The sequence below is a fragment of the Elaeis guineensis genome, chromosome 2, assembly GCF_000442705.2.
Source record: "Elaeis guineensis isolate ETL-2024a chromosome 2, EG11, whole genome shotgun sequence".
In the NCBI taxonomy this organism is placed as follows: Eukaryota; Viridiplantae; Streptophyta; class Magnoliopsida; order Arecales; family Arecaceae; genus Elaeis; species Elaeis guineensis.
Window position 1 is genome coordinate 118270751 of NC_025994.2, and position 16554 is coordinate 118287304.

Sequence of the window (16554 nt, forward strand, 5' to 3'; positions counted from 1 at the left end):
ACTAATGATATGAATAGTTTCTTGGAATACATAAATGCTTTACCTCATTGAACTGAAAATAAGTGGCACGTGCATATAAGATTTTGATAACATGGTTTGAACTTTAAAACTATCATCACCTAACTTCTCAAACATGACATTACGGTTCAGCAGAACACATCCCTTAATATTCAACAAACATGAGAGACAAACAGAAACTTGCGATGATCTAACCACTAGAATTTCAAGAAATGATATTCATAGAGTTCCTAATAATCATTCTGAATTGCATTGTCTAAATTAAAGCAACAAAACAATACAACATATAACAACTGAATACATACATGCTAGAAAAACGCATCATATGAAAAAATAATACATTCTACATGACTACAATTACCTCTGACAGATCCATGCAACCTGTACTACCCTTTCTATCTGTAGCCCCACCACTACTAAAATGCACACAAATACTGGAAACTAGCCAGCAATTTCATGCTCCCTTCAATTATTATCAATTGCTCCGCAAGAGCATTTGAGTGGTCACCAGGGGTGAAATCTCATTTTCCACTGGTTTGTATATACATGTATGCTTTATAGGAAGTAAGACAACTGTTGCTTCTTTCTTGAGCCTCCTTCCCCATATAAATCATTCCATTGTTTCAGTTCACTCATCACAGAACCATCACAAGCAAAACTGGCAGCAACCTGCATTAGAAAATTTAGCAAATACATAAGTATCTTTACAGGTCATCAAGATCATATGTAATTCCCTTCTGAATTAAGCACCATCTTATCTGAATATATAGAAATAAATCGGACAAGCAGGAAAAAAACAAAGGAGAAAGTGCACAGTAGCAGAGTTGATAGAAACGAACAGGTGTACAGTCATAGATGGACCAGACTTGTACAATAAGATGCTCATGGACAGCTCTTTAATCTGTCAGGAAAGGATGAGAATGCAAAGTTCTAATGTTTAACCTCAAAACACAACAATTATCATCAAATGTTATTCCATAAATTTAGGATCAATAATTATTACACAAAGAAAAAGAAAAAGAAAAAGAAGAACAATGAAAAAGAAACCAATAATAAACAAGCTCAAGGGTTGCATGGCAGAAATCGATTACATATGTAACACAGATTTAACTAAGTAGTCCATTGATGCTTTATAGTATATCCAGATTCATTTAGTTGGCATGCCTCATCAGGATGCAGGTTTTATCGGAGCATCAGCATAGAAAGACACCAGTCCTGCCTATGGAAGACCAGTTCAAGACAACTCAGCAAAAGCTTGTCCATAAGGTTGTCGAAGCACGCAACCAATGAGAGCGTGGGGCATGTGGGCACATGCACAGACACATGCGCAGCACACACATGAACGTGCACAATGAGACATACAAACAAGCATACATGCATACATATGTATGCATGTATGTGTATATGTCTATGCACATATTCATTGTATACCTGGACACAACAACTTCTGCACACGAAGACTTCAGAGAGTACCAGAGAAAAATAAACTCACCTGATTCTTTGCCTGCCTTAAGTCTTCCATGTTCAACGGTCTGAGGGTTACTGTTTGTTCCCCGTCCTCTTCCCTATTTTCTGAACTCTCTGCTGAACTGTCTCCTTCCTCGGCTTTCTGCTTCTTCTCCTGAGAAAAATAAACACAATCTAAGAGTTTGCCACAATTTAGCTGGGTGTAACATACTATAAACAGGAACTCAGAGACACACAGAGAGAGAGAGAGAGAGAGAGAGAGGCTTATGGGACTTCATTATAAAGTTTACCATTTTTGATAGAACTTGGCTTTTAAGAAGGAAAAAAACCACTTGACATGTCAAGTGTAAACTTCAGAATTCAGAACAAAGTTTCATAAATTCTTCAATAAATGACAATGTTTGACAGAAGTCACAGTGCTTGGAAGTGATATTTTTTTTCTTCCTGGTTCTTGAGAGGAGGAAAAAAAAGAACAAGCATATGTTGGATTAGCCTGGGTGTCTAATATTATTGAAAACGGGATTAAATTTAAAGTGGAAAGAAATTTCATCCTCATTGGCATTTCGGAAAAAGTGGGCAACTAGACTTAGGTAATGTGCCTATTTGGATATCTTCAAACTAGCAAGCATCAGATTTTACAAAGAACAAGGGAGAAAAAAACTAAAAGATTTTCTAATTTAAATAGAATTACCTGGAAAATTTTCTTAGTCAGAAAAATTTCAAATTGAGCCGCTGGATTTGAGAAAATATTAATACAGAAGCTATTAAAAATCGTACCAGTTCCTTGAGCCTCTCTCTCTGAATTAGCTCTCGAACAGGGCGATATGCTGCGGTCACACATAGGTTCTGCTCAACAATTGCCACAAGTTAATCATCAATCACTAAGTGACACCAAATGCCATAAGAAACATACAGACCTTAAGATCGCTACCACTGTATCCTTCTGTCGTAGTTGCAATCTCCCTGTAGTCAAGTTCTTCAACCTTTTCTTTCGACAAAAGTTTCCTTAAGATTAACTCCCTGCTCTCCACTGATGGTAAACCAACCATGATTCTGTTCAAATACAGAAAATTAGAACTGGAAAAATGGGATGTTCTTCATATGTGACTATATCTACTTTACTGCAAGACATGATGCAAATATACAACCAAACAAACCTGCGCTCAAACCTCCTAATAATTGCTTCATCAAGGTCAAATGGTCTGTTTGTCGCTGCAAGAACAAGGATTCTCTCCCCAGACTTAGTTAAGAGCCCATCCCAGTGCATCATGAACTCATTCTTGATCTTCCGCATTGCCTCATGTTCTCCTACCCTAGTTCGCTGCCCAAGCATGCTATCAACCTCATCCACAAAAATGATAGTAGGGGCAACCTTAGCTGCAAGTGTAAACAAAGCTCTGACATTCTTTTCATCTTCCCCAAACCATTTTGATGTGACAGTGGACATAGAAACATTGATGAAACTTGCTCCAGCTTCATTCGCTATGGCCTTGGCTAGCATTGTCTTCCCAGTTCCGGGTGGCCCAAACAGTAGGATTCCTCTGCAAGGCTTTAGGAGGCCTCCAGTAAAGAGGTCAGGACGTCGGAGGGGAAGCATGACTAGTTCCTGAAGAGACTCTTTGACTTCATCAAGGGCACCTATGTCATTAAATGTCACCCCAATTTCACTTGCTAGGATGACCTCTTGTCTGATTCGCTTTTCAAATTCATTGTCTGGAGCAACTTCCTGGCAGATAAAAAAATAGTTAAATAAGTTTGTCAGGAAGACATCCAGCAATCATTTGCTAAAACAAGGAAGGGGAAATCATAGAGGACCTCGGTCAAAAATAGAACAGTTCTAAATGTTCACTCTCATAGAATCATAATTTATGCATAAAAAAAAAAAATCACTCCACAATTAAATTTATGCATAAAAAAATGGATGAAGAATTGTATTCAAAAGTTGTTTTTGGCTGAGAGCGTATTCAAGATGGAATACATTCCTAACATTAAATCTTTCCTTCTGACTTCTTAATCTAGATTCTTTATCTAGATTCTTTCTCAAGTATAAAAGAATAGACAGATAGTGGACGGACCCTCTAGTCATTAATATACAAGACAGTCCAAAAATTTATGTAACTAAAGTAATTAGTAAGGAGCAAATACATAACTTTTTTATCGATTATTTATTACATGCATAACAGAAAAACATTTAATATTGTATGCACCGGACTATGAAAACCGGATCAAAGAAAGGCAAGAAAGAATAAAATTTACAGGTGTTTTTGGTGGCAGAGATGAACCGTCAGCATCTTTTACTGCTGATGCTGGTTTCTCTGCTTCACTTTTCTTTTCAGGAGGTGAGGCTTCAGCACTTACTTCAGGTTTTGCCACAGCTGCAGCCGCACCATCTTCATCTACGGTTTCCTACATAATAATATCATCTATCAGCTAAGCACAGCACTATATTATTCACACCTTACAAGTCCGTTGTAAAGATAAGGTGTACCTTTCCTGATTCAACATTTGCTTCCAGCTTCAGAGTATCCTCACCAGAACGCCTACTTTCTTGGAATATACTCAATCCATGGGACAAACTGTTTAAAGAAACACACGGTAAGACAAAAAAGATGGAGGAGGGAGGCCAACAGAAAACTAACCACATATTCACTATATACCAACCTTTTTGAAGAAATGATGAGCTTTCCATTTCTATATTCAGGTTCCTTGTTATTCATCAAATGGTAGGAAACAGCTGACACAACAATTTCCTCTATGTAATTACTCAAAACCGCTGTATCCACTAGGCAGATTGAGCCCAAATCATCACACTCAAGATCATTCTCTGCAAGTACACCTGTGATATGGTTTCTATTATCCTGAATTTGTATCATTCTCATGTCTTCCTCTAGCTGGGATTTCCAGCTAACCAAATGAGTCTCATCTTCTGGAGGCTTAATCTCTATATTGTAAGGGAACAGATTACCGACCCTTCCATCCATATCTCTGTAGTCACTATCAGATTCCAACAATCTTGAACCAAGTATCAACACTGGTCCTGGTAGCTTCTTCAACATTTTCTGAAATAAAGAATATATCCTTTGCGATCTGTACAGAAGGTTCTCAACATCCCTTATATATAGGACAACAGGATTACTTTTTGAAACTGAAACCAGAACCTGCATAGTGATCTCAAGATCAGAACCCTCCTAATAACTAGGTAATGTCAAATTTGACAAAATGCAGAAGTTTCAATATATAAAGCAATCAAAATCAAGGTTGGCTGTGTTAGAACCAAGACCCATAATGGTTGCCCGATGGTATGGTATGGTACGGTACCATGTTGTGCCATTCCAGGGGCATACTGACAAAAGTGTGAGCTGGAGAGGGATGGGGGGAGAGAGAGAAAGAGAGGCCAAGACAAATGGTGGGAGGGCTGGAAGCCCTCATTGCAAATAGGGATCCCTGTTTCATTTCAAAACAGAGGCACCTTTTTTCGATTTTGCCGGCTAAGATTGAAGTCGGCAATAGATGCTAACTTCACTATTTTCGATGAGGGCTTCCAGCCCTTCGACCATCTCTATTGACCCCTCTCTCTCTCACCCCTCCCTCCCCCCCTCTCTACCTCCCTCCTTCCCTCTCTCTTTTCCTCTCTCTCCTTTATCGCTTCCCCCCTCCCATGCCTAACTTCTCTAATCGAGGGGTGCAACCATACAGATCCGCTCCCTATACAGTTCAGCACACCCAAACTGAGCAGTTCGGTATTCCCTGAACTAAGCAATTTGGAACGCTGATAAAATAATCATGGCACAAATTATATCCAGGATAAGAAAAGATAATACCACAGAAAATAACAAGATAGAGTAAAAGAAGTACCTTGTAAAGTGATTGTAGAAGAATCTTTTCGTCAAAAGACCAGCTGCTGGAGCGTTTGAGAGGAACTGAGAAATTAGATAAGCCATGAGAAACTGGTTGAAAGATACAATTTCCTAAGGAATTCTAAATATCATATTCCAAACACATGGCCAATAAAACAGTTAAGACAAAAGATTATGCAGGTAGTTTGTCAGTTACAGTGATGAAAGCCATCTCCATTGCATTAATTGATGTTCATTTCAAATAATACTTGCTGAATAATTTGATGAGAACAATATAATATATCTCCATCTCCTCGTTAAATCAAAAGTGTAAGCTGGGATACCAAAACAGAAGATGATGAATATGAGAAGGAGATTAACCCTCATAAAAATGCTTCCTTTCAGAGGTTATCATATCTTGCATCTTCCCAACAATAATTGCCACCACTTAATTAAGTCAAAGGCTTGGAGAGCAATATCTTACCTAGTCCCTAGAGTCATCCGATTGAACTAGATTGGGTTATCCTATATTGTTTGAGTAGCACCACATGCCTAATATTACTTTCGATCTGTTGGTACTTAAGCAAAAACAATTATAAGACCAATTCACTAAGATTGCTTAGTGAATTTCTTTTGGATACAGCTGCTCAAGCTTCTATTTTTTGTGTTAATTAGTCATTCAAGGGGCTAACTAGTCAACTCCCCTATGTGTTTTAATAGTTCCTATTACTTGTCTCCTTGATAGATTTTTTTTTCTTTCTTTCCTATGTCCCACAAGGAACCTAGTACAGATCTATAAAACAGTTGTCTCCCCAATGTACCATTGACTTAATTTGAAATAAAACTTGAAATTTTTTGCTTCTTTCTTCCATGGTGATGACTTCATTCATGAAAATGTTTTTTTTTTTTTTTTTTCAAATTCTAGATAAGAATTCCCCCATGTGCTCGTTGGTGGTTATCTGGCAAAGTTATCCTCTTCTCATTAAGTTTGATACTTCAACACCCCCTCTTTCCCTAATATTAGACCATCTAAATCATCACCTAAAGTGTAACTCCCAGCTCCTTAACATCAGCATTACATATTCTTATTTATCTTGCCCTTTGTCCACCTCCATAATTCAATTTTAAACTAAGGCCAGTTGATCTATCAATGATCCTCATCAAAGTTCATTCAAACAGTGAATCCACAATCCCCAGCAGCACTCCAACATATCTTACACTAAAATGTCTATTAGCAAACCATCCCCATGCATCAACTAAAACATAAAAGCAAATCAAATTATGAATTTCAGCATCCCTTACAGGACATTGATTCTTATTACCATTTCTAATTATCCATTAAAACAAAAAGATATCATTCTCTGTCCTACCCCACATCAATTTCATATTAGAAGGTTGAGATGGGTTTGCAGTAGCCCAAGTGAAGCAATGATTTATAAGGGAATTCATAAGTCTATTGCCAGGCGGCATGATAATTTCCTTAAATTACTTGCAAGAGTTACCAGCAACATGAATGAGTGAAATAAGCTGACCCATGCCTACAGTTAGTGAAGAATACCGTCCATAATTAGTAGTGGTGGGTAAGTTAGCTCAAGCAACACTTCATATTCCTACTTTATTGCATGCGACAAAGACACAAATGTCCCCATCATAAAGCAGTGTCATGTTTCTTTCAAGTTGGCATACTACTCTGTGATGATATTGGTGGTGTGTTTAAGCTGTCATTCATGAAGGCAAGGTGGAAAGCGCATCCTTGCATGTCTAAGGCTGAAAGACTGTTGATGCTAATGAAAATTAGGGAGGTGCACTGAAAAAAGTCAAATTACCATCACAAGTAAGTTACAATATGGCTTTATAATAGAAGTTTGAGGTCCAAAGAAAGGAGGAAGGCATCATGCAAGCCCAGGTGACACAAGAAACTATGGTATTCAAAGCAGAGGAGTAACAATCCATTTTCTCACATTTTCCTTGTAAACTAAAGAAGTCACATGCAGGTCAATCCAACTCTTAGGATACCATACAGAAATTTTAGTATCTTAAAGCAAAATTTCACAAAATCATGAAGAAATTTGTTTGTGAAGAAGACTTTATCAATCAAAGGTCTGAGGAAATCTTAAGCAGCCAAGTTGAGAAGGCTTATCCAAAGTTTCAAATTGACAGGTCTGCTTTGGATTGAAGTTGTCGCTTCTCCAAACAATATGGACATTCTTAACTGTTAAATAGGCCAAGTTATTGATCTTTTCTTCTATTTCATTGCAGATGCTTTACAGAGAGTGAAGAATATAGGGTTTCAAAGACCACAGCTTGGTGGGCATTGTTTGTTTATAAAGGAAAGCTTTGTTCTTTTGCAAGAGACATTTAAATCTTCAAATCTATAGTTACCAAAGAAAAGTCAAGCATATAATGAAGTAAATTGATGACTAAACAATGAGAAATAAAAATAGTTAATCATGTCTGTCTTTATATGTAGACATATGTAATCATCCTATGCTGGTAAGTTGCTAGCACCAATTAACCTTGATCATTAAGCAACTAGTAATGCAAAAATAGTTCCAAACTTCACCTTAGTGCATCCAAAAATATTTGAAAGCAATGTTGACAACTTGAAAGTTTTTTAACAGGATTAGAAAACCAAAAATCATAACTGTCTCAAGTATGTAAATAAGCTTTGCTTTCATCCTAACAGCCAGAAAGATATTCTATTGTGATCATCCTTCAAATACAAAGTGCAATAACCTGGATTTATAGGAGCACACTGTGATGTAAGGCCATGCATATCAGCTGAAACTGATGCATTTTTATGGAGCTTAGTCATGTAGCTATTGCTATCTGATCCCCTGAAAATGCAAAAGGCATATACAAATAAAAACAGGTAAGTTACCCATGTGGGATGTTACTAATAACTTAGCTACCATTAAACTTTATACCTTGGTCTTAACTCTACACAGCTGTTTTGCCTATGTAATGATCCTGCAATAACTATCAGAAATTTAGAAGTTAGAGTTAATAAAAAGAAGGCAAAACATGAAGGGCAAAGTCATAATTTGACAAGATAAAAAATGAGAACTGAATACAATATGGTGAAGACAATTACAATAAATCCTTCACAATATAAAGAAACTAAGATGATGACAACCGAAGCAAAGATAATTATTTCAACCGACAACTAGCATGATAAGTGACAGAAAAACAAAAAACCTGAATACCTTTTGTGCTTTAGAAAAATGCTTAAATCTCAGAGATTAGAAATAGATTAGGAAGACATTTGTAAAAAGTAAAAACTTATAGATGAAAGATAGTAGAGATGTAAAAATACAGATAAATCCATCAAATATCTTAATCTTAGATACTTCAGATTTTCATTTCTTAGATAAAATGAGCAGAAGTCATAAAAGATCTTAATCCTCACATTAGACCAAATAATGATAACCAAAACAAAAACAACAACAACAACAACAACAACAATAATAATAATATAATTGAATAATAAAATGCAAACGGGAAAAAGGGTCCAATAAAAAATGTTTTATGGGAAAATTTGATATAGAACTGTTTATCCTACCCACACATTTTTTTGTATAGTAACATTTGTTTCTCTTTCTAGACAACTTTCTGATAGTGCATGCTAGTTACTGTAGCTACAGATTTTGCTTTGCAAGCTAGGTATCAAGGATGGGGTCCAAGAATGTTGTAGTGAGGCTGCTGTTGGTGTATCCCATAAACTGGTACAGCATGAGATGGCCAAACACATTAAAAATCATTGTTATGTCCTTGAAGAAAGAGTTGGCAATAAAGATTTATCCATAAAGGGGAAGGATCAATTAGTGAATAAAACATAATAGACATTAATGCACTTGCGTATGGAGTTTTGTGATATGGGATAGGAGAGTAGTTATTTTCATCAATTTATCTGGCTTAAGTCTGTAAGGTATGACACAAGATTTCATTATTCAGTGTAACATGCTACAATTCACATTCTCTCTTTCCTTTCATCTTTCTCTTAACCAGTAAATAAATTCTGCAATTTCACTTATATTCTTATCAAAACACACCTTCATGGATCCATTAACTTTCTATTAAGCAAGCCGCCGATTCACCCGATCCATCATCAAATCCTTTACAACATTATCAGTCTAACCAGCACATTGAAAGTGCAAACCACCAGAATGCTGATTCACACCCACCTAATTATCTACCCTAAGGATCTTAAAGGAAATAAAATATAAACTACTGATAGAGATAAAGAATCAAAATGACAAGAAAAACAATCAATCTACTTCTTCCACTTATCACAAATATCATTCCCTTGTTAACTAGTCATCTAAGAACTCTGAGATGCCCTATTAATGTATTTACAGATATTTTTCGGATAAATCTGAGTTTATGCACTTGACATGCTTCATGAGCAACTATTACCAATGGAGTCACAGCCCCTGCAAAGACACTTTGCAAACTAAAAGTAAATTCTTCATTATTTCTCTCATTTTTGTTGGGAAAAACCTTCACTAGATTTCTACAGAGCCCACTGGTCATATCTATCGATCTGCAGTCTACTCACCAGCAGAAATACTATAAACTATTATCTCCAATATTTATTGAATAAAATATAAATAAAGCCATATGACCTCATAAACTCTACAGTCAGATCAGTAGTTGTAGGGGGAAAGGGTGGGGACTAATGTTTTCCTCCTTGAATTCTTTGGTCAAAGTTTTAGTCTAGACAGATACGGCTACTACTAAAGGTTCTCTTGAATCATATATTTATGATGTGATCAAGCTAATCATGCATTAATTCAAGCAAATAGAATGACAAGAAAAACATCAGCCTAAAGAAGACGTATCATATCATGAAAGAGAAAGAAGAGAATTAAAAAAGCATTCCCTCAGCCATATGAAAACAACACAAACTCATGTACATAGGGTCCTAGGTGCATGTAATATGTATTCCTATTTCCTACATTAATACCTCTAGGTTCTTCCCTCTGTGCAAGGATCGAAAAAGATCCAAGTAAACTAGACATTCTCTCCAAAGTTGCCTCAGATACAGATCTTCTAAAAAACTGCAGAAAAATGAATGCACTAAGTGAGGATATATCATAATGAGATTAATAAGCTCTCCAAAAAAGCTTGATTCTAGAACATGTAAAATGAATGATCCTATAGCAGAGTAAATAAGTCATTACAATCTTAGAACTGTAGTAATGGCTAGGGAAATATATATACACTAGGTACAAGAAGAAAACAAATAAGAACAATATCAGTACATGTCTTCATGTCTTTTGTCTTCTAAAGAGGAGAGGGGGATGGGGATGTGGAAAGAAAAACAAATGATTGTAGAGTGATAAAAATGTTTAAGTTCCTAGATTTCTTTCCCATATCATAAAATAGACCTACTTGACTAGAAGTTGTTTGTGTTAAGTTCAGAATTCTTACAGAATCTTTGTTGGAACTGCCATATTTGCTCTGAATCTGTAACCAAATGCCCAATGATAGTTTTAAAATCATAAATGCATACAAACAAAGAGAACTGTGGTTGTATCTACTCACCTTGAGTGAGAAGTCAGTCACATCTAGCAACAACAATTTGGCCTCAAAGTAATGGGCTAGTGCCTTGGCAAGCATTTGTTGGTAAAGCTCTTAAAACAAAGATCTCTAGAATTAGCAAAGCACATAAATAGGAATATGCACTTTAAGTACTTCAAGGCTAACCAAATAATGACTTTGTTGCACATGAACTACCTGCAGGGCCTGAGAGCAAAATGGCTTGACTTGCAGGAGAAAGGTTTCGAGTAAACTTGGACAAGTCTGCTTGCTTGAGGTGAACATAGGCTGCACTTGTCAGCAAAGCTCGGGTCTGTTCACTGTCGTCAACATCAAGAAGGCTAAGCCATCAGAATAAACAGAGCAGAAACATTACAAAATACAAAAATTGTATCATTAAAATCTCTCTGCAGATTGAAAATGTAATCAACAGTTATCTCAGAGAACTCAGAAGTTAAGGCTCGGAATGCAAATGAAGTGAGATTAGAAATATATATCAAAGGACACAAAAAATCAAGTAATTCTTAAGTTTTGAATTTATTTTTAAAGAAAAGGCACTGGTGAAACTCTATCACATGAGCACATCACCTAATGCTAGTAGATTCATGTTCTTCTAGGCTCTATAATTGGATTTGAATTTGTTGTAAGTTGGATCAGAAGGCAAAAAAGAATAAGATATAGCCACAGCACTTAAAATATACTTGTGAATATTACAAGTTTCAATTTGCATATTGATGGTAAAAATAAAAAAAAAAAAAGGAATGCTTCGGGTTAGGGGTGAAAGTGGTATAGATAATATCCATCCAAATCCATTTTCGTATCCGAATCTATCTAGATATGAATAAAAATTTGACCATCCGACTAATATCCATATCCATAAAAAAAAATGGATATGGATATGAATAGACAACTATCCGATTCATATCTGAATATCTGATTATATTTATAATCCTATGTAATTTTGTATAGCACTCATTAACATTTACAGAAAATATGCAACTGTATTAATGCGTTATTAACTTGATTTATGATCCATTTAGTAATATCTTTGATTTTGTAGTCATAAAATTTAATTATCCAACTTGCATTCGTATTTATATCCATACTTCCAATATCCTATTGTATCCGTATTCGTATGAAATAAATATGGATATAAAATTTTACATCCAACTAATATCCATATTTGTATTTATCAAAAAAAACAAATGTGGATATGGATATGCTGGTATACAATCCATATCCGATCTGGTTTCAATCCTACTTCAGGTGTCCTGTATTGGATTCTATTTTTTTTTTAAAAAAAAAGGCGAGAAAGTGTAGAGAGAATAAAAAAACAACTGGAAATTATTCTATGTTAGAGGTAATATAGAATATTCTATTCAATTTTTAAAAAAAATCAAAAGTTGACTATTGATAATTGAGGGGAAAAAAATGAAAATGAGTGTAACCATATTAGCAAGCTTCAACTCATTTTTAAGGGTTAATTGCTAAACCTTAGCCACATCTCGTCTTTCAAGTCAATATTTCAAATCCAAATTCATTCTGTCCCTATCATGATTCCCAATCAAATGAAGCTTCAACTTCTATCCAAGTCATCTTATATCTGTTCCCTCAACTCTCAGTACAGTTATATCAATTACTTTTATGGGCATGATTCTTAAGCAATCACTGATTTCAATTAAAATATATGGATCGTGCATATGATTGGATAATTGATGCCTCAGTCATTTATCCTTCCATATAACAAAGTTCAACTGCAAGCTGTAATATAGATACATGAGAAATGAGACTAACCATAGGACCTGGCGAGTGACTCCCTGTCACATACAAGCATTAACGTGAAGGCAAAAGGGGTTGTATAATGACATCGAGTGTCTAATATGAGCTCATATGTCAGGCAATGGGTCATGTTGCAACCAATACTTGGTTTCCCAAGCCAGTATATCAAGGGAGAATCACCATCATTAGCATTACCAAGAGAGAATCACGATGCTCAAAACAGAATGCTTTTTTAGCAAGCTGTTCTTTCTTTTCTATTTCTTTCCTTTTTTGGATAAGTAACTTGGTAGAAAACCACCAATTACTCTCATAAGTAACTTTATGTGGATTGGCAACAGAAAAGTTACTAAGCCAGAAGCTTATGGGTCGATGGTACAAGTTATTTATGTAACAGTTAAGTTGTTTGAAGTTTGAACAAAGCTAAGTATACAAAAAGTGTCCTGAAAATTCAAAATAAGTTACTAGTTAGGAAGCAAGCTCTCGGTCTGTCCACATTACTCATTTTGTTATTATGAATAAATGATATCATCCGCTAAGTTGCAGTTCACCTTGCTTCATTTCTTTGGGTAAAAAGCTGAAAGTAGATATAGCTGAATTAGTTAACTAATTCAGACCACATCAAAATTTCAAAACTATAACAAAACAAGGAAATTCTGATCTGAATTATTTCTCTTTATACTAAATAAAAGTTACAAAGCGGGGAGAAAGAAAGCACAGCGAAGACAAAAGACAGAGACGAAAAAAGTTGATAAAGAAGTAACATTACGAAAATTCCACTTTGAAGACTATATATAAATCCAATATGTTAGATATACTGTGTCATTTTTAAAAAACTTTCCTTCAAAACCACTTGCATTGAATTAGCAGGACTGTCACACTAAAAATAGCACCATATGAGAAAAAAATTACTTTCTGGAAAAAGAGAGAGTAGAGAGCTTGGAATCATATTAAAAATGTGCAATTTCCCACAAACAGAACATGGATCACGGGCATACTGTTCAGAGGCAAGTGAGGACTATCTTTATCAACAAATCCATCTACTTCTTTACTATGATTCATTGATGACTTTAAGATCCAGGTGTTATCTATCATTAAATTTAATATCAACTACCATACTACTACCATCAGACCCCCAGCATGATCTCAACATAACCCTCGATCCACCTCAGACTAAAGGGGTTATGAAGAGCATAAATAAGCACAAAATTCCAGCCTCATTCTGACCAAATAAATGATAAATAAATAAATGCAAAAAAAAGGCAGATATGGCTCGAGAGTGCATGAGTATAATTTAATATTCCAAATATTGCTAACTGGACTCTTGTGAAAAAGACATGGGATGAACTGTACTCACTAAATCAGAAAATATATTAATTTCGAGCACGGGAGAAAACTTTGAGACGCGGGGACAGAACTTCCGGTTCAAGATAAATTAGAGAAAAAAAAGTCACAAGAAGATTTGCAGAATACTGAAAAAAGATAGCATTTTCAAAACAGAATATTCTGAATATGATCAGAATTCAAGAACAGAAGTCATCAATACTAAGAATCCATTTTTTTTCCTCAAAATAAAAGCTAAAATCGAAAACCCTCGGGGAATCAAGAACGTTTCCTTTCCCGTGGCCCTTGTAACGCAGTTACTAGTTTAACGCCAATTAAATAATCATTAGACTGACGGAATCTTGAGGTGGAAACGAATCAAGAACGGTTCTTTCTCTCGGGGGAAAAAAAGAATCAAGAGCAGTTAAAGAAATAAAAAGAAATGAAAAGAAAAGAAAAAGATTTTACCTGAGGTAATAAGGGAACTCGTCGAAGGTAACCTTGCCCTCCCTCCCATCCACGACCATCCGCATGAGCTCCTTCTCGATGTTCTCCGCCGTCACGCCGGCGGAGGAGCTCGCCGGCGCCGCCCATTTGCTGACGGTCTGGCCGGAGGCCAGCCCGAGCCCCACCCCGACGCCAATCCCCAGCCCCAGGGCCGACATGAGTATATGCTTCTGCTCCATCTTCTCCTCCCTCCGCAACGCCGATTCCTCTGCAGAAATATTGCCGTTTCTCGAGAAATCCTTCCCCCCTCTTCCCGTTCTGACATACAAATATCCGCCCAAGAACCGATCACCCCTTCCGGCTTTCGACGGATTTCGACTTCGGGGAACCGAAAAAGAAAGCGAGAGCGAGAGCGAGACGTGCGACGGGTTCTTCTTTTCTTCGTCTCGGAGGTTTTCTTGTCGGTGGTGCGGGACGTGGCGTGCTCTATATATAGGTGCGGCTCTGGTGGAATCCAAGTCTTAGAAAAGTAGCCGGAAAAGGAGGTGCGAGCTGGCAGTCGGAAAAGGAGGGAAGCGGAAAAAGAGAGAGAAGGGACGCAGGGAAGTCTCAAGTCGGTCGGTGGCTCCTCTTCTCCTTTCCTTACACAGTGATCTCGCCTTTTGGTTCCTGGTTTCGTTCGTTTGTTCTTTATTTATAGCTTCTTTTTGACTTAAACGGCGAACGGGACGGCGTCATTGGGAGTTGGCGTGGAATTGAGGTGTCCCCGGCGACTTTTGACGTGTTTTGGACGCTGGCCTAAGGAACCTGGGGTACCCAGCGCTGCGGAGCGCCAGTTACTTGTTAACTCTCTCCAACGTGGCACAATTTGGATTGGTGCGAATTTTTATTCTTTTTGATGTGGTTTCCTCTCGGGTCTCGATAAGTCGGCATGCCAGCGACACGTGTACCGGGCAAGTGGGCATGACTCCATGGCCTGTTTAAAATAATTCTTAATTATTTATATTAGAAAAAGGATCAAGTATAATTTGTGGGTGGAATAGTGACTAACACGAGAGAGATTTTGGAAAATTCTCCGGAGCTAATGAAACCATGCCTCTAACCTCTGCTACGTTTATTAATACCAAATTTCTCACATCTTGTTATATACTAATTTTTTTATTTTTATAAGAATAATCTCTTGTTAATGTTCATGAATTATTAAAGGGAACCATAATTATTGTTGGATTAAAACTAAACTTGCATATTCACTTGATATAATTTAAAAAATCCTAATTATGCAGATATCATGGCAATAAAAAATTAGCCCGGCATATGTTTTTCAGAATAAAATTAATATTTTTTGATAAAATTTGCTAGATGAGTACAAACTGACGAACATCCCCAACTTGATCAGTCTAAATTGATAATTATTTAATAATTACCTAATATCCTAAGCATAAGTTCTATATGCATCCATCAACAAATACACACACATACATACATACATATATATATATATGATAATAAAAAAAATTTTCTTTTAAAACAAAAATATCATGAAATTATTTTGCGATATCTGGATAACATTTGTGACACCTATGCATGAATATGCTAGATTATTTGGGATCTGTGCATCTTAAATTTAGTTTCTTATGACAATTATTTTCTGTAGATAATAAAAAAAATAGTAGTATTTATACTGGTCAATGATGCCCACTTAGTTTCATGTGAACAATGTTTTTACGTATAGTATTTATTGTTTTCATCTTAATTTATTCCTTTTAAGGAAGAAAATTGCAATCAAATTTGATGTGAAGGATAAATTATGAAAATATATTATATTATTAACAAATCTTAAGAGCAAATTGCCAAGAGTGTTAAAAAAATGGAAAACATTTTCATGTGTTTTATTTAGCCATTCCCTTTAATTTTAGTTGCTCTATTGCTTTTTGTTTTTCTCCATGAAACAAGGCTTGATGATCTAGATGTATTTTATTAATGGTAAAATATATATCAAATAGTGCATGAGAGAAAGTGTTGAATAAGAAAAAATGATTGGTTAATTTGTAGTATAATAGCATATATTAAATAGTATACAGTAGAAATAAGAAATGATTCTTAAGTATACTCATATTCATCAAATATATAGCTCATGTACTAAATG

The 16554-nt window shown here is 35.9% G+C and overlaps 1 protein-coding gene across 3 annotated transcripts; it reads right to left on the minus strand.

The window, feature by feature from the left end:
* Nucleotides 1-204: 204 nt before the first annotated feature.
* Nucleotides 205-15066, minus strand: LOC105041713 (uncharacterized). 3 transcript variants are annotated; one of them, XM_029264136.2, is made up of 16 exons: nt 14430-15066; nt 11061-11182; nt 10869-10957; nt 10755-10790; nt 10288-10381; nt 8249-8291; nt 8058-8158; nt 5341-5405; nt 4147-4643; nt 3974-4061; nt 3742-3891; nt 2643-3211; nt 2403-2538; nt 2263-2331; nt 1511-1639; nt 205-687 (listed from the first exon to the last, which is right to left on the minus strand). In XM_029264136.2, exons 1-16 carry the CDS (start codon nt 14645-14647, stop codon nt 574-576), a joined length of 2520 nt encoding a protein of 839 aa, XP_029119969.2. In that variant the 5' UTR covers nt 14648-15066; the 3' UTR covers nt 205-573. The 3 variants fall into 3 exon arrangements, with proteins under 3 accessions (XP_029119969.2, XP_010917036.2, XP_010917020.2); XM_010918734.4 differs by having other exon boundaries at nt 3844-3891; nt 8249-8300; XM_010918718.4 differs by having other exon boundaries at nt 8249-8300.
* Nucleotides 15067-16554: the final 1488 nt, after the last annotated feature.

Excerpts from the sequence above, each read along its gene's own strand:
- LOC105041713 (XM_010918718.4), bottom strand. The coding sequence starts at position 14,647 with ATGGAGCAGAAGCATATACTCATGTCGGCCCTGGGGCTGGGGATTGGC. Across the intron at positions 4,644-5,340 it reads TTCTACAATCACTTTACAAG|GTTCTGGTTTCAGTTTCAAA; the intron begins GTACTTCTTTTA and ends ATCACTATGCAG. Across the intron at positions 3,212-3,741 it reads CTCTGCCACCAAAAACACCT|GAAGTTGCTCCAGACAATGA; the intron begins GTAAATTTTATT and ends TTTATCTGCCAG.